Source organism: Chrysemys picta, chromosome 22 (assembly GCF_011386835.1).
Source record: "Chrysemys picta bellii isolate R12L10 chromosome 22, ASM1138683v2, whole genome shotgun sequence".
In the NCBI taxonomy this organism is placed as follows: Eukaryota; Metazoa; Chordata; order Testudines; family Emydidae; genus Chrysemys; species Chrysemys picta.
The window spans coordinates 3,426,657-3,444,841 of NC_088812.1; the positions used below are offsets into that span (position 1 = coordinate 3,426,657).

An 18,185-nucleotide genomic window follows, 5' to 3' on the forward strand; every position below is an offset into this window, starting at 1 on the left:
GGGTAGCCAGACTCGGGGTAGCTGCCTGGAGGTCAGGTGGGCCCAAGCTGCCGCCTGAACCGCCACATCCACAATGCTATTTGTCGCACGCCAGCTTGCCCCTCACTCGTGCGCGTCTGTCTCCCCCTGGTCGCTCCCAGCTGCAGTGTAGACGCACCCTGGGGGTTGGGAGGGAGATGGGCTTATCCATAAGGCAGGAATTTGCCAGATTTTGGGAGGTGTTCCCTCACAAAAAGTCGACATCGCAAATTTCCGTGAACCGAAAATCTGAAAAAAATCAGAGGTTGGGCCAAGCGAAAGGAGTTCTTTGGGTAGGAGCTCGAACCGTTTCCTTCCCACGTCGGCCTTTTAAAAAAAACAGCTTGACATTTTTTGAACTGTGAACTAACTCCCATTTTGAAATGCAAAAGGGTTTTTGAACTTAAAAATGGACCGTTGCATTTTGACAATGTCATGCCTTTAACCCCCCCTCCCCAAAAAAACAGAATGGGGAATTTATCCTGGGAAATGTTTCACTATCGACAAATCAACGTTTTCCCAACAAAAAATAATTGTATTGGAAAATTCCTAACCTGTTCTACATCTGTGTGTGTCTCTAGGACATCTCCTGTGCATGTGTGTGTTGTGTATTGTGGGTGTATCTTCTGTGTGTACTCTGCATGTGTTGTGTGGATGTGTATCTAGTGTGTATCCTGTTCGTGTTTGTGTGTGTGTATCTTGTGTGTATCCTGCCTTTGGGTGTATACTCTGTGTGTGTGGTGTCATCTGTGTGTTTGTGTGTATCTTGTGTGTGCTTGCACAGCTAGAGTGTGTCCTGTCTGTGTGTGTATCCCCTCTGTTTATCTTGTGTGTGTATATACCATTTTCAAGAGAGTACAAGTCACACAAAGTGCAGTGAGGATTTTACATACAGGGAAACATACATCCCCTCAACCCTCCCCCACCTGTCCGCTCCCCCCGGCGCTCACACCCAACCTGCTGAGTGGGGTAGCCTTTTCCCCTTTCTCCCTTCCTATCCCCCCCCCACCCTCTCACCTTGGCAGCTCTTGGATCCATGCTTGAAACCCTCTCTCTACCTCTCAGTCCCCGTCCCCCCCCCCGCCCCCAGTTTCTGCCCCAGCAACTCAGAAACAAAGCAGGGCTTTCAGTTGGGGATATTAAGATGAAACTTTAGCCCTCGTCCCTCCTGGTAATTCTAAACTCCCTGCTTTGAGTTGCAAGCGCACTGTTGTCTCCTGGAGCAAACGGGGTGGGGTGGGCTGGGGGGTTAGCCAGTGTCTCAGAAGTGGGGCACTGTTGGAAAGAGAGGGCTCAAGCATGATGCCAGGAGATGCCACTCTGGAAGGGGATGGGCATGAAGGGGGCTGAAGCCTCACAAGTCCGCTGACCCCCATGAACCCCAAGCCGGCCTTCCAGGCTAATCCCTGAGAGCAGGAGACACCTGGTCCAGCCCAGGGTGAAATTAACAAGCTTGCCTTCAGCCCTTCCCCTGACTGCTCCCTGCTGTGCGTGGGCCCCAGCTGCCCCACACCCCGGCTGAGGGGAACGGGGTCTCCTGGCTTCCTGCGCTGGATTCCCATGGGGCTCGCCAGCGGGGCACCCAGTGCGAACAGGGGCTGGCCAAGGGGCTGCTCAGCGGCAGGTGCAGAAGGGCAGGAAAGACCCCTCCTTCCCCCCGGCTGGTAAAACAATATCATAGAGAGACCAGCAGAGGGGAAGGCAGAGCCTGGCTGGGCAATCCCTGGGACCCTACTGGGGATCCGGGGGCTAGAGTGGGAAACTGTCCCTCTGCCGGCTATGTACCTGTCACCTGCCAGCCCTTATCCAGGTACCGAACTTCCATCCCCATCCATCCAATCTCCATACCCATCCCTCCATCTCCATACACACCCATCCGTCTCCATCCCCATCCATCTCCATACACACCCATCTCCATACCCATTCCCCTATCTCCATCCCCATCTATCTTCATACACACTCATCCGTCTCCATATCCATCCATCCAACTCCATCACCATCTATCTCCATACACACCCATCCATCTCCAAACCCATCTCCATCCATCTATCTCCATCCCCATCTCTCTCCATACCCAACGATCCGTCTCCATACCCATCTATCTATCTCCATACACACCCATCCGTCTCCATACCCATCCGTCCGTCTCCAAACCCATCTCCATACCCATCCCCCCATCTCCATACCCATCTCCATCCCCATCTATCTTCATACACACTCATCCGTCTCCATACCCATCCATCCAACTCCATCACCATCTATCTCCATACAGACCAATCCGTCTCCATACCCATCCGTCCGTCTCCAAATCCATCTCCATACCCATCCATCCATCCATCTCCATCCCCATCCATCTCCATACACACCCATCCATCTCCATACCCATCCATCCATCTCCATCCCCATCTATCTCCATACACACCCATCCGTCTTCAAACCCATCTCCATCCCCATCCATCTATCTCCATCCCCATCCATCTATCTCCATCCCCATCCGTCTCCATACCCATCCATCCGTCTCCATACCCATCCATCCGTCTCCATACCTATCTATCCAATCTCCATACGCACCCATCCGTCTCCATACCCATCTCTATACCCATCTGTCCATCTCCATACCCATCCATCTATTTCCATCCCCATCTATCTCCATACACACCCATCCGTCTCCAAACCCATCTCCATCCCCATCTCCATTCCCATCTCCATCTCCATCCCCATCCATCTATCTCCATCCCCATCTCTCTCCATACCCATCCATCCGTCTCCATACCCATCCATCCATCTCCATACCTATCTATCCAATCTCTATACGCACCCATCTGTCTCCATCCCCATCCATCTATCTCCATCCCCATCTATCTCCATACACACCCATCCGTCTCCATACCCATCCGTCCGTCTCCAAACCCATCTCTATCCCCATCTATCTCCGTACACACCCATCCATCTCCATACCCATCTCTATACCCATCTATCTATCTCCCTACACACCCATCTGTTTCCATCCCCATCCATCCATCTCCATCCCCATCTATCTCCATACATACCCATCCGTCTCCATACCCATCCGTCCATCTCCATACCCATCTCCATACCCATCTATCTATCTCCATCCACATCCGTCCATCTCCATACCCAACCATCCGTCTCATACCCATACATCCATCTCCATACTCATCTATCCAATCTCCATACACACCCATCCGTCTCCATACCCATCCATCTAATCGCCATATACACCCATCTGTCTCCATACCCATCTATCACCATACACACTTTATCTATCTATCTATCTATCTATCTATCTATCTATCTATCTATCTATCTACACAACCTGTCTGTCAGTCCACTTAGGTCCATACACACCCACCCATCTATCTATGTATCTCCATATCCATCCATTTATCTAATCTCCATACCTCCCCCATCTGTCTATGTATCTATCTGATCTCCAGACCCAGTCGCCTATCACATGCTAGAACACACTTTCCCCTTTGCACCACGCTAGGGCGTATTGTTAAAATAAAGCCAACCTCTTTAGCAATAAAATAAATTAACTCAAGGACATTTTAAAAACGAGTTTATGCGGAACAGGATTGAGTCCAAGGGAAAAACCTTAACCCCCGCTTTGCCAGCGTGTACATTTTCTCCAGGTCAGTTTCTCCAAAGACCTCCCCTCCCCCGGTTTCCCTTGTGTCCCATGACAGACAGAGTGCCACCCCCGCCCCAGTTCTGTGTTCTCAGGCTGGGCTCCAGCCGAGCTCTGGTTTGCTAGGGGGCAAAGATCTGTACAGCGCTGTGCACATCCCATTGCAGGGGGCATAACCCCCCTCCCCCGACCCTGGCCAGGAGCCTCGCACTGCGAGAAAGTGACTGGCCTGGCCAAAACAGGGTCGAAGGGGTCGCCTCTGCTTCTCGGGGGGAGCCCCAGAGCATGTGTGAGATGAGGGCAGAGCAGGACAAACCAGTGATTTTAACCCCTCTCCGGCTCCAAATCAAGGGCTGTGTCTCGCTGGTCCCAAATGCAGCGAGTTGCCCAGCCTACGGGACGCCTCTGGAATTCGGATTTGCTGCCTTACGGTGCCCGGGCTTGGCTCGGCAGCAGTGGGAACACGTCTCAAACCCCGGGGGCGAGGGGCTAGACCCTTCCAAGGGTGCCAAAGCGGATTCTTTTTTGAAGTGAGGCTGCTCCCAACCCAGCCCGTGCACACGCCGCAAACCCGAATCGGAGGGAGCCCAGTGCGAAGGGGAGGGAAGAGCTCCGAATACAAAGTGTGTGTGTGTGTGTGTGTGTGTGTGTGTGTAGGGGGGGAAGGGAAGGGAGGGAGCGGGGCGGGGGGAGAGTGGGAGGGAGCTGAAAGCTTTCTCAAGGCAAAAGTGTTCTCTGTTCCAAACTTTGTCTAAACTTTCACTTTCAGAGCTCCAAGGCGGGGTTACCACTCGGCAGCATGGACTAGAGAGGGAACTGCCGGAGCCTTAGACATGCAGCCACCTAGCCAGCTGTTCTCCATATGAAAAACAGCCCTGCAACCGTTTTTTTCCAAAAATAACCATGTATTCCCCATACTGCCTGACCCAGGTAACAAACCAACCAACCAACCAACCAACCAAAACCAAAACCAAAAAAACCAAAACCAAAGAGAGAGAGAGAGAGAGAAAAGCAAGTTCTGTTTGTTTCTTTCATTGCATTTGTTGTTGTTGAAACTTTCCTGGTGGGTTTGCTCCTGATTTCATGTCGGTGTGGGCCACGCACCAGGCTGTGGCGGGGTGGCTGGGGGGAGGATTATTGCTGGCTGTCTGGGCTGTGTTTTTGTTTGAAACAAAAATTCTTCCCCTGTCTCTCTCTCTCTCTCTCTCTCTCTCTCTCTGCAGAGAAAGAGGTTTTGATGGCATGTTTCCAAGTTCTTTGTTATATTCACTGCACATGGGTTTAGTTCAGAAAATGGCGCTTCTCCCAAATTTATTTCAAGAATTAAAAACCAGAGAGAGGGAGAGGAAGGAAGGGAGGGGAAAAGGGGGCAGAGGGGGTTGCTGGATTAATGCATGCAGCTATGCAGGGGTTTTTGGAGAGGGAGGTGGGGGGAGCTGGTGGGGACGGGGGGGGGGACTGTACAAATGTAGAAGTGATTTTAATATTTGTCTTTTCTGTTCTGATCTGAACCGCGCGGGGTTTATTGCACAGGGGCGGTTGCTAATGCTCGAAGTTGCTCGCGCTTGCGGTGGATTTTGCCTTTCTGGGGCTGTTGGGAGCTGGGATCTTGGTTTGTTTCAAAAACAACCCGCCACCCCAAAGCCCAATTTGTCTTGTTGTTTTGAAGTAATTTACCCCCCGCGCCCCCCCGAGCGGGAGCGCAATTCAGCCAGGGGGAGAATTGGTCCTAGGTTGTCTGGCTTCCTCTCCTGTTGCATTTGCCCCGCACGCTCCCTGCTCGGGGTCAGGTAGGGGAGTTCCCCCCTTTCTTCCCTCGCTGGGAAAGTCCGGCACTTTCCTGCCCCCGCCGCTCGGAGCTGGGCTTCGCTTCTCGGCTGCCCGGGGGAGAAGGGACGCGAGCGTGTGGACGGTGCAAAACGGGGCGGCGGAGAAGGGGGCGTTTGGAGCAGAGGAAGTTTGCAACAGCGGAGAGTTGGGAGCTTTTTCCTGAGCGGGGGGGGGGGGGGAGGCGTTGAAATGTACAAGCTGCAAAGGGGGGGGGGAGTTAATCAATGCAATATTTCTAACCATGCAAAAAAAAAAAGAGAGACTGCACCGTTTGCAGGAGATCTCTGTCTGTGTGCGATGTGTGGGGTTTATGCTCTTCTGGGGATGGATTTGATCCCCCCCCCCGTACAATCTGTGGAGCAAAGAAATGTTGGATTTTGCTGTTAATTAAAACGGTGGATTTTTTTTGGGGGGGGGGATTATCTTAACTCTTCAGTTCAGAGTTCCCTGAAAAGACGCTTCATATCATTAGCTTTGCCGGATGAACTGAAGTTCTGGTGACATTTCTGAGGGGGGGGGCACTGTCTTGAAATGCAGCTACGAATTTATTTTGTAACCATCCAAAAGCTTTTTAATGTTTCCACTCAAAGAATGAACCCAACAACAGCAACCCCAACACGTTGCAATGGAGTGATGGACAAATTCATCTGGTGCTGGGAGGGGGGAGCCGATTTAAAACAGGGCTTTGGAGCCGGTCGTGTAACTTGTGTGGAGGGAGGTTCGGATCCCCGGACAGGGAAAGCGGGGAGAAGGGATTTTGTTAATGCCACCAGAAGGAAGTTTCGTGTAGCGAAGATACTTTGGCTTTTGTCTGTTTCAACTTTCCAGTTCCCCCAACCTGGCCCATAGCTGTGAAGCGTTTTACCAGGCACTGCTCTGAGCGCTAGATCCGACTCAGGTGGGGGAAAGTAGCCATCTCCCAGCTCCTCTTGTCCTTGTCCCTAGCTAATCTCCAGCCCTCCTTCCCCGGGAGTCCCCAGGCACGGGGCAGGTAACCCCTGCACAGACCTTTAGCAAGTTTGCTTTGAAGAGTGTGGTAGGCAAACTGAGCTCCCATTAAACTCTGAACTAACTGCCCCTAAATTCATGCCTCTTCCTGAAGAAAATTCTGGCATTATTTGGTGCTCTTTTACAAATCATCTTACCTTGAAATATTTTACATTTTTTGATCAGAAGGGTATAATTTATGCCCTTCAATATCTGACTTTTTTTTTTTTTTAAAAAGACCAGTTTGTATAGTTCAATGTCCTTAAAGATTTTAAAATCCTTGTCAAGGACACATTGGAATTTTTTTATATATATAAAGCAACTCAGCCATAAGGAAAACCACGGCTTTATGTTAAAAAAAACAACCCAAAAATGACATTGCACTTTGATTGTTTGAAAGTACTTTTGCTTAAGCAGGGAGCCGAGTAAATAGATGGGCTTGCGAGCAGAAATGGGAGTCGCTTCTTAGCAAGGCGTTTTTCTCTATTCTATTTTCTTCCTTTCCTTTTTGCCATGCTGGCTGCAAATAATGTGAATCACATTTTTGAGGTTTGCCATGGATAGATCTTTCTAATTGGCTGTAATTTCTGTGGTTTGGGGCACTTTTGGAGAGCACAGTGTAGAAACTTTGCATATCTGTTTGCTCATTTGGTGGGAACAATGGGTTTTTTTTTGGGGGGGGGGGGATACAGTTTTTTCAGTGGCTGGGCATATCTGTTCCTTTCCTTAATCAACAGTAAGTAATAAATGGAGCGGACTATTATTATTATTGGTTATGGAAGAATATCATGAATTCACTTTAGTTCTGCCTTCTTTAATTTTGGATTTGATAAGAGATCAGGAGAATTATTTCAATGACAAGGAAGCATTTGACTCTGAAAGCAGTTGGAATTAGAGGGGGGTGTTTTTTAACTCTGTTACTCTGGAGGGTTACTGGCTGAACAATGTGGTCCCAGTATTTTTTTTTTGTTTTGTTAAAAAGAGGTGGTGGCAGTAGATGGGCTCTATTAGGTCCTTTACATTTCAGTAGCAATTACTATCAATATCTAATAAATGACTGGCAGTTTTAGCTATGGAAATAAGCCACTAGCGCCTAATGTTTATGGATGAAAACTTCTCTATAAATATAAGGTATCTGGCATAGTACGTACATCTCTCTAATTATATATACACACATACGTACGGCTGTGTGTACCTACGAGTATGTGATACAGCTATAGGTATTGTGTGTGTGTGTAATACAAATACATACATAGATCCTGAGTCTAATATTTATATAATAGACCGTGTGTGTGAACACACACATACTGTACTCAAAATAACTTATATTTAAGAATTTATATAATATAAATGATGAATACACACACACTGTACCTAAAATACCTTATATTTAGTGATTTACAGATATTATATATAATATCTATAAAATATACCTACTGTACTGTACCTAAGATACAACGTGTATGTGTATATATATGTGTGTGTGTGTATTGTGTATATACACGCAGTCATTTATGTGATACCAGCCTAGTACTGGCGATATGTGTGCATGTAATCTATAGGTGATACATATGAATTGGTGTGTAGGTGAATTGTGCGCCTCTGTGTATAATACATGCAATACATAAAATATCATATCATATCGGTGGCATGCATATTTTTGCCACATAATGATGTATTGCATTACATACTGTAACTAAGAGTGGATATCTTATAGTACACAGTATGTGTAGAGAGAAATGTAATTTGCACAAACAGCATTGTTGATAATGATGATTTTATTTATCAAGGCATCTCTTTTCTCACTCCGCCACTCCCCACGATGCTCTGGGGTGCCATGTGAACAATTAAAAGACAGTTGTTACCAATAAAACAATAATTACAACATCATTCCATGGATTAAAACCTAAAAAACAACAACCCTAAAAAAAAAAAAAAATCAAAGGAAAGAGGCTTTAAAAAAACAAAGCCAAACTAAGTGGGGTCACTTAATTAAAAAAAAAAAAAAGTGAAGCGACAACAGCCAACTTGGTTATAATTTCACGATGTTTCGTTAGCTGGGCAGGAATCCATTTTTTGGGGGTAAGGTGGGAGAGTTAAGATGTAATGTTGCGTCATAATTCCTCCCCCATCCTCCAGGCCAAAAGCTGCATTTTTTGTAATGTCACAGGCTTGGAAAGAATATTTTTAGCATTAGGTCCTGTATTTTATATACATATATATGTGTGTGTATGGGCCTATATTTCTGTATAATTATCTAGCATTAGAGCCTATATTTTTAATGCCTATATATCTACATCGCATTTGGTCCTGTCTTTCTACATACGTAACATTACAAACTTGGCTCGCTATTTTAGCATTAGGTCCATATCTATCTAGCAGTGGAGCCTATAATTATTAATACTTATATGTATCTTAATAACTAGAGAAACAGCATGAGAATCGCTCTGTCTCTCTAGCCCCTCCACAGTATCTGACTGTCTGTATTTTTTACAAACTTTTCTAGCAAGGCCTGCCGTTTCTGGGATAAGTTTTGGAATATTTTTTGGAGGGTTATTTTCTTGCATCTGTTTATTTTTTAGTTCCTCTCTGTTCGCCCCGTCCTTGGGACCCTGCCAACCTGGAGAGACCAGTTTCGTTTCTGCCTCCGGGAGGGAAAAGCCAGCTTTCTTTTTCGGAGTCACCCCTTGTTTGTGCCCAGTGAATTAAATCCAGCCTGGCAGATTCCCCGCTGCCCTTCTGCCTCTGCCGGGCTCACTTCTGAACTGATTTCCCTGGTTTCAGTTCCTGGAGCAGAGTAGTTTTTTCCCCCTCTCCCTTTCCTGTTATTAGCGATCTAAAATCACCCCCTGTCCCAGTTCAACCAGTGCTGTCCCTCCCGCTCCCTTTCCTAGAAAAAAGTCCCGATATTGGACCTGCGGGCCTTGCTGAAGAGAAGTTCTGAACTAGGTTATTGTTGTAGGGCCCAATCCTGGGCACTCCCATGTCGGCCCCTGGGACTGGATTTCCCGATCTAAGCCTGTTCCTGCTGTCCCGATCAATAGAGGGCCTGATCCTCTATTGGTGTAAATTGATGCATGATACAAGCTTACGCCAATGGTGAATCTGGCCCCAAAAGCTTGGCCTCCCTCTGCCTGCGATGGAAGCAGTCTGGGGCCCCGAGTTTGAAATAATGTGCTAGAATTATTATTATAGAAGTGGGGAAGTTCTGGCCTGGCTGAAGTTGCTGGGAGAGACTTGAGAGGGGCAGAATCCACAGAAGAGCTTTTCAGGAGGGGCGCAGGGTTGTCATGGTGGAGGCGAAAAAATGATCAAACTACCTTCCGTGGCGCTTGTCTTTGGTGCCACTTGCTTTTTAAGTGGCATCTGCTCTGTAAGTGTTTATTTTATTGTTGGATGAAGGAGAACTCTCGTCTGCTTACTACCTCTGTTGTATTAACAGTTCTGCAGTTCACCTGGCCCAATTCCATCACTCCCAAGCGTTCGTATTCTTTTTTTTTTGCTAACAACCAGCTCTGGGTTTTATTTTTTGCAAAGATTTTTTTCCCCCCGATCCCCACAACGTTGCACATATAAAATAAAATACACGTCTGCTAGCTAGGAGGAGTTGGAGGAGCATGTTTGAAATACGTAGCAAGAAGACCAAGAAAGAGAGCCAAGGTGTTGAGTTTTTTTTTTTTAAGCCAACGCTATTTTGGTGGGGACTTTCGAGTCATTGCAAAAAAATTTTTTTTTTTTTTACTATTTGCAATTCTGATAACTGATTTAAATCAGGCAGGTTATTTGCATTTAATTTTGGCCTTTCCGTGCTGATATGCACTCTTGTGTGTGTTTGATATAAGGTATGTGTGTATTATATATAAGTAGGTATGCATGTTTTTATATAATAATAATAATTAATAATACTTAACTCTTATATAGGGCTTATCAGTAGGTCTCAAAGCACTTTTTATAGACACACACACATCATATGTGTATTTTATAGATAGTTTTTTATATATCTATCATGTGTACGTGTGTGTGTGTCTGTATATTACATATATACACAGACGTCTTAAATTTGATTTGGAATGTGTAGTCAGTATTGTTTTTGTATGTGGTTAGTGTGTGTATATGTTATATGCTGTGTCTGTAATATACAAATATATTCAGTATACATCCATGCACACCTATATATTATATAGAACTAGGGTTACCAGATAGCAACTGTGAAAAAATGGGACAGGGGGTGATGGGTAATAGGCGCCCATATAAGAAAAAGTCCCGAAAAATGGGACTGTCCCTTTAAAAACGGTACATCTGGTCGCCCTATATAGAACCATATATTAAATATTCGTGTGCACACATTGTAGATAATATGTGGCCCTGTATGTAGTACGTATAGTGCGTTTATATAGTGTAATCACATATACATCCTAACCACGTACACAGGAGAACCTCAGAATTATGAACACCAAAGTTATGAACTGACCAGTCAACCACACACCACATTTGGAGACAAAAAAAAAAAAAGGCAAATACAGTACATAGGGTGTTAAATGTAAACTACTTAAAAAAAAACAACAACAAAAAAGGAAAGTTTAAATAAAAAAGATGTGACAAGGTGAGGAAACTGTTTCTGTGATTAAACCACTGGGCTATGATTGTTTCATTTAAATTAAGATGGTTAAAAACAGCATTTTTCTTCTGCATAATAAAGTTTAAAGCTGTGTTAAGTCAAAGTTCAGTTTTAAATTTTTGGAAGAACAACCCTAACATTTTGTTCAGTTACAAACATTTCTGAGTTACAAATGCCCTCTATTCCCAAGGTGTTCGTAACTCTGAGGAGCTACTGTATAATCTGGATTTGCATATAATAATTCATATGCAATAGACATATTTTATGTGATCTATACAGTGTGTGTGTATAATATCACATGTGCACAGTTTACACTTACATATATTGTGCATGTATATCACAAATATATACACGCCATACACATATATAATACCAGATGGGTCTGTTTATATATCGTGTGTGTATTATATATAGACCCACTATTCATGTATATATAATATGGATTTGTATATCGTATGTATGGTGTGTGTCTTTATATATATGTAAATGTTGAATATACACACTATACTCATTATGTATAACACACACACAGATGACACATACATCATAATGTGTGTACATATGTATACATCATACATAGAAACATCAGCTGGTATTTGTAAAAGTGACCAGTAATCTGAGGCATTTCACACTTTCAAATCAGGCCCTGTACGGAGCCTTGTGTTGGACACCTGAAATCACTCCAATTTAGACCTGCCGTGTGCAGTCCCGCACCCTGTAGCTGTACCTCCAGATATGATCTATGTTCTCTATCAGTGTGTAGCTATTATACTAATATGTCCGATCACACACACACACACACACACACACACACAAACCTACTGCGTAACACGAATCTAGTGTCTGGGTAAGTGTCTAATATGTGTGCATGTATAATATAGCCTAGATATACATGCAATCCATTAAAGCAATTATTAGTTACAGATTCCAAATCCAATTTCCTTAATAAGTCTGCATTCTTTTCACCCCCCTTTCAAATGCTTTTTGAACCCTCTGTTTTCTAAGGTTGGGAATGAAGGGTGGATTTTTCTACTAGCGTGACTTGGTGGCCTTCTAATAAAGGGGACAGAGTTTGGGCCTTTCTGACCCACCTAAAATTGACAGGCAAATCTTTGGGGAAGTGCATTTTTCACTGACCAGAGAGTTGGACAGTCGGGGTGGTTAGCTGGGCTCTCAGTCCCTATTCCTCCATCTGGTTGTATTTTGAAAGATATTTGCGTGCACACACACGTAGCTGTGCAGATGGAAAATCCAGCTCGCTCGCTCCTTATCTTGGCCTGCTTTGGAGGAGTCTCCCGAACACAAATGGGTTTTATGTAGCAAATCCTTGCTCACCTTTTCCTTGCTCAGTTTTCCTTGACTATTCCCCAGGTTGATTCTGTAAATCCTCACTACTGGATGCAGTCATTTGTTGACCTGACTGGTGTTACCGCTGTGCCAGCTAGCGAGCACTGGCAGCGTTGGGCCTTATTTATTTAGAAAATCATAGAAAGATGTTGCCTGCTTTGGGGTAGGGGGTAACCCAATCAACCAACCAAACCAACTAACAAAACCCCTACAGGTCGTTTGAAAGCAGCCCCATCCAATACGCTATTGTTAGACATTTTACCCCACGGGTTTGACTCTTCCCTCCTGATCTTCAGAGCAGAATTTGTTACACAAGGAGCTTTTGGGGGGAGAAAAGGAATTGAAGATGATAACTTATTTCAGTCGTTTTGGGCTCTAGCGGAAAGTCCATGGGAGTTTTGCCAGTGGTCTTTTGTAAAAAAAAAAAAGGCATTGGAAAGATTGCAGCAAAGAGTGGGTTTTTCAGACTTTGGGGAAGGAGGTGGGAAAAGAGTCTGACTGTTGAGGAAGTTAAGGTACTTGCAAGGGAAATGAAAGCATAAAAATATTATATAACCACACAGACAAAGAATGGAACAATGAACTGAACAGGGAGAGTGAAATTAGCGAAGCCTATAAATAAACATTTATGCAGTGTTGAGACAGTATTCAGGTGAGTTTACAAACAATTCATTAAGATATTTATAAACTTTCACAGTTTGGGGCTATCAATAGAAACTTAATTACAAACTGTAAACAACTTTCCATTCTCATTGGAATGACAACCTCTGGCTTCCGAAATGGGCAGTTTCTCGATTTTCTTACTGAGCAAAAAAAATTTTTTTTTTTTTTTACAGTAGAAAATGGAAAAACTAAAGTCCAGTTTGACTGTTTTTTCCTTTTCTTTTGCAGATTTTTAATTTTTAAAATTTTTTTTTAAGTGGAAACTTTCCTCGGAAAATCTTTTTTTGTTTGTTTGTTAATTTTTTATGTTTTAATGTGCTCTGGGCACTGGGATATATATATATATATTTTTAATTTTGGAGGCAAATACACTCCACATTTTGTTTTTTAAGGAGTAATGGTCTATAAAATGAGAAGTGAGACAGCCAGTGCAGATGTAATTTTTTGGGTGCTTCTATAAACTACAGATGTCTACATATGTGTGTATTATTACGACTCTCTGTGCATATTTCATAGACAAAACGGCAAGGCATGAATATCTGCAATACAAACACACACTCACTCTCAAGAATACAATATATATTTATATATGACATCTATCTACTGTAGATCCATAGCTGTCAATTGAGCTGTATCCCCTTTATAGCAGCAGAGGCTCTGACCCTGTAAGTTTATACGATCTAAAAATGCCAAACCGGACTCCGTGGTGAAAGTACCATTTTTAGGACGATGGGTACGCTTGGATCATTGACTCACATGAGTTTTGTCCGACTGCCGAATCCAGGAACTTTTGTGAAATGCAAAGGACGGCTTTATCGCGGCATTAAAGACGAGGATTTTAAACACAGCTGCTGGCCAAATTTTGCAGCCTTTACTTAGGAACATCACTTACCGAATTCAAGGAGAGTTTGCTTGGATCAGAATTAACCCCTGATATTTATAGTATGTTGAGGTGCGGGGCTGCGCACAACAAGCACAGAAATTGTATTTTACCATGGATTTCTGATTGTCATTTTTAGCTTATATATGCATGTAGTGTGTGTTCATGTGTGCGCACAAACACACACACTCAGCAACACTTTTATACAAAGGAAAAGATGAGTAAATACACGCACAAACTTAACAATACAAATAAATGTTTTTTGGGGTTTTATTGCTCTACAAATGCACAATATCTACCACTGCGTTTTGTGTGTATTTTTACACACATGCATGTAGTGTCTGTATGTAAAGTACACAGATAATATGTAGCTATAGATATAATTATGCACACATACATAATATGCATCCATTTACATGTGTGCATGGCATATGAGTGTGTAAATACGTATTTAAAGGGAAGTGCTTTCAACTTTCACTCTAGCCTTCCCTTCCACGATGCTGCAGCACACCGGGTGTGCTCAGATATAGATTTACAAACAAAGTGTGATGACTATTTAGTGTTCCACATAGAGAGCGTGTGTGTGTGTGTGTATGTTTGTGCATCTGTGTATAATCTATACAGCGAAACCTTGTTTATTTGAGCTTTGATTCTCCAAATAACTCCTTTATCCAGAATGAGGTCATGTTCCCCCGTGTATGCTAACAACGTCAGAAAGTCCCCAGCTTATCCAAGCCTCTGCTTATCCAAATTAAATTCCCGGCCCCTTGTGTGGTTCGGGAAAGCAAGGTCTCACCGTGGCATGATGTGTGTCCATAGGCTGATCGCTCGGTTGGCTTGTCTTCATTTAGGATTTCTGGATTTCAGGCTGCTCCGTTGGCCTTTTCCTTCCCAAACTGTGTTTCCAAATCTCGGAGCGGAGCGAAATCCCCCGTGAAACAAAGATTAGCGGAGCCTGGGGCTGGCATCTCAGCTGGTGTCTGTCGTCGTAGTTCTACCAAAGTCGGTAGAGCAAGGCCGACTGACACCAGCTGAGGGTCCAGCCCCAGATCCGACATGTCTCTGTCTTTACTCTCTTCCCTCTGCTTTGAGAGAGGCGTTTGCCAAGTGAAAACATTCCCAATATGGGGGATGGGGGGGAGTGGGTTGCTGTTTACTCTGTTGCTTTCATTTGTACGCCTTTAGGATGAGTCTATAAACACGGTGTAAAGGTATAAAACAGCCCTTGTAAGATTTCCCCCCACTTTGGATTAGCAAAATGGACTGGAAGTCCTTAATTACTCTTTAGGTTGCTTTTATTGTTGTCCATTATTAACTCCTTTCCTGAAACTGACACCGGTAGCCCTTTTTTCCATCTGATCTGACAAATCTGCCCCTCTCCTTTCTTCCTCCACAAGTGATCTCACTTGGACTTGATTTCTATAACAAACTCTCAAACTTTCCTTGCTGCCTTCAACAGAGAAAGAGCTGGGAATAGCATTCCCCCGCTCCCTCCTAGGCCTCCGGTCCCATGTCCCCACCGAAATATTGACCGCTCTCTGGTTCTTCACCACCCTCAGTTAAATGGAAGCGGGGCATTCACTGCGAAATCGAAAGAATCCATCCAAATAAGGGAAGGTGCGAAAGAAACATAATTTAGCTATTTTGGGGCCTGTTTATGTGCCTGTCTGGACTCAGAAGTTTTTTTGGTTTAAATATCACTTATTTATATATTTTGATTCTTTGTACTTTGGACGCTTTTGTTTTGTTGAGTTTTTAAAGCAAATTAAATTATTGAAAAGGCCTGGAATTGTAAAGGGGATAGAAAAAAGAGAAGGGGGGGCGGTGCGGTGTGGGGAATGGGAATCTGAATAATTGATGGGAAGCAAAAAGCTTTCTTGGAAAAGCTGGATGCCAACTCAATCCCTTCTGGAAAAGAGGGGGATTTTGTCTGGCTTTTAACAGAGTTCCCCCCCACACCCGCAGTTTTGCGGGTGGTTTCCCTGCGCGGTGCATGAAACGGAAGGAGTGCTGCCAGAGTGAAGCAGCGAATGAATATAAATTTATAATCTGCACCCCTGCGGCGGCCGCTGGCGTAAAGTTGGTCGACGCCACAGAGCCACTTTGCTTCCGCTGCCCCGAAAGCAGATTGTGGCTTTTGGGTCTGGCGTGGGCCTGTGACGGTGCCAGCGCCCTCCGAAAGCAGGTTAGGCACAGTGTGGTGCACCTCTGCCCCCGCCTGCGGCACATGGTAGCTTAGATTCCTGAGGGTTGTTACTACCTTGGTCTAGGTTCGGTTGTTGGGTTTAGTGTGCGGGTGCTGGGTGGGGTCTGTGGCAGGAGGTCGGCCTGGAGGATATGCCCTTAAACTCTCATTCCGTGCATTGTACGAGTGCCCGGGGCTCAGAAGCCCAACAGAGTCGGATGAGCTTGAGCACAAAAGTGGCAAAAGTGGGGCCGGCTGCCCCGCCCTCGGGAATGATTCCTGTCCCTTTGCGCCGATTTGTTTTTAAATCCGGAAATAGGCAATTAATGTACGGCGAGTGCTTGTCGTTATGCCGGCTGCATGGGGGAGTGAATGAGAGTCAGAGACTGGTGAGGGGTGTGTGTGGGTGTGTGTGTGTGTGTGGGTGGGGATTGGAAATCCTGAGTGTGAATATACTGGTCAGTATAGATCGCCATTTCTACCGGAGCATGAGTCTGTGTCTGCCTTCTCTCTGTAGATAAATATCCAGTGATCCTTGTCTGAATCCCAGGTGCCTGCCAATGTAACGGATAGACTCTCTAACTGCCTGGACGAGGGAATAGATGCATACAATCCGTTTATGTAAGAGTGGGTATATAAACTTCTGTAGCGCAAATATTCCACAGTCTGAATTCTCTCCGTGTGAGTGTATAGAATATATTCTTCTGTCTAAATATATCATATACAGGAGACTCTCTATAAAAATCTTAACTCACACGTTCCATCAGTAGATCTCAAATTGCTTTACAAAGGGGGTCCGTATCGTCATCCTCATTTTACAGCTGGGGAAACTGAGGCACAGAGAGATGTGAGTAGCAGATGTTCACCCAGCAGGCCAGTAGCGGAGCTGGACTAGAACCCAGGGGTCTTGAGTCCAGTGCTCTATCACATAGGCCGGGCTACCGTATTATAATCACTGTATCTATGTCAGAGGGTGCGTGTAATCGTCTTATTTCTATAGCTAAAATGTTCTGCCATCGCTTAGTCTGAACTCTGCGGTAATTCGTTTTATCTCTAGACTCAAATACCCTCCAGCCATTGCCGTCTCTAAAGCACGTTGTGCTGTTTTATCTTGGTTTGTTACTACATGCATTCATAAGCTGCCCATCTCCGCGGCATCTGGGCTGCCACCAGCATACAAGGACAGCCCAGCGAGGCATTTCTCGGATCCGGTGCTTTGGGCAGAGGGGTGGATTTGGAGCTCGTGGTTCGTTTCCACAGGGTGGCAAACACCTTCCCATTTCGTATGCACTCGCTGCCAAACCCGTTGCTAATAGGCAGTTAAGCTTGAGCGGCCAGTCCCTCAGAGCGCTGAGCTCCCCTATAATTAACCCTCTAAAAAGCAGGCCGGGGCTGATCTCAGAAAGGTTAACGGGCGGCGACTCGTAGCCTAACTCCTCAGGAACAGGTTTTTGCCAGTGACTTTCTCTCGTTTTTTGGAGGATGTGGCGGGAGCCAGGGCGACGTCCCCAAGGGGCCGAGGAACCCCTTGAGCAAACCACCCCAAGCGTGTGCCGCTCCCTCGGCCCTTGTGCCTGATAAGCAGGGTCCGGATGAGGCAGCTGGGGCAATCGGGGCTGGCGGACCTGGCGTGGTTAGCCAGGCCACGTGCGGGCTGAGAGCGAGGGCTGATGGCGCTCTGTAAGACGGGGGAGGGGGAAGAGCCAGGACAATGTTGGCCCAAGAACAAATGGGGATAAACTGAGGCTGGAAATAGGGAGACGGTTTCTAAGCCCCAGAGCCGGGAGGGTCCGGACAGCCTCCTGTAGGAGCAAAGGGCCTCCCTAGTGTGGAGCTGGGTGAGTTTGTGACGGGAGTGACGGGCAGCCTGCGATGGCAGGGACTGCGTGCACTGACCCAGGCGGTCCCGCCGCTCCTGCGCTCCCCAGCCATTTTCCACAGTCGACTTGTAGAGGCCTTTGAGCTCTGCTCTCGGGGTTAAACCTTCCAAAAAGAGCTCCGGCGG

At 45.4% G+C, this 18,185-nt stretch overlaps 1 protein-coding gene across 9 annotated transcripts in view; it reads left to right on the forward strand.

The window, feature by feature from the left end:
* NFIX (nuclear factor I X) overlaps positions 1-18,185 on the forward strand; it is a 156,242-nt gene that overhangs the window by 19,866 nt on the left and 118,191 nt on the right. For 4 of the 9 annotated variants that reach the window (XM_024101301.3, XM_024101302.3, XM_065575923.1 and 1 more), the window contains exon 2: positions 4,440-4,600. The exons of 2 other annotated variants lie outside the window; for them this stretch is intronic. In XM_024101301.3, coding sequence (XP_023957069.1) covers positions 4,574-4,600 — 27 coding nt within the window. In that variant the 5' untranslated portion in view covers positions 4,440-4,573. Of the gene's footprint in view, positions 1-4,025; positions 4,296-4,439; positions 4,601-18,185 lie in introns of those variants that run through there. 3 more of the 9 variants (XM_065575921.1, XM_042844446.2, XM_065575924.1) reach the window with 3 other exon arrangements.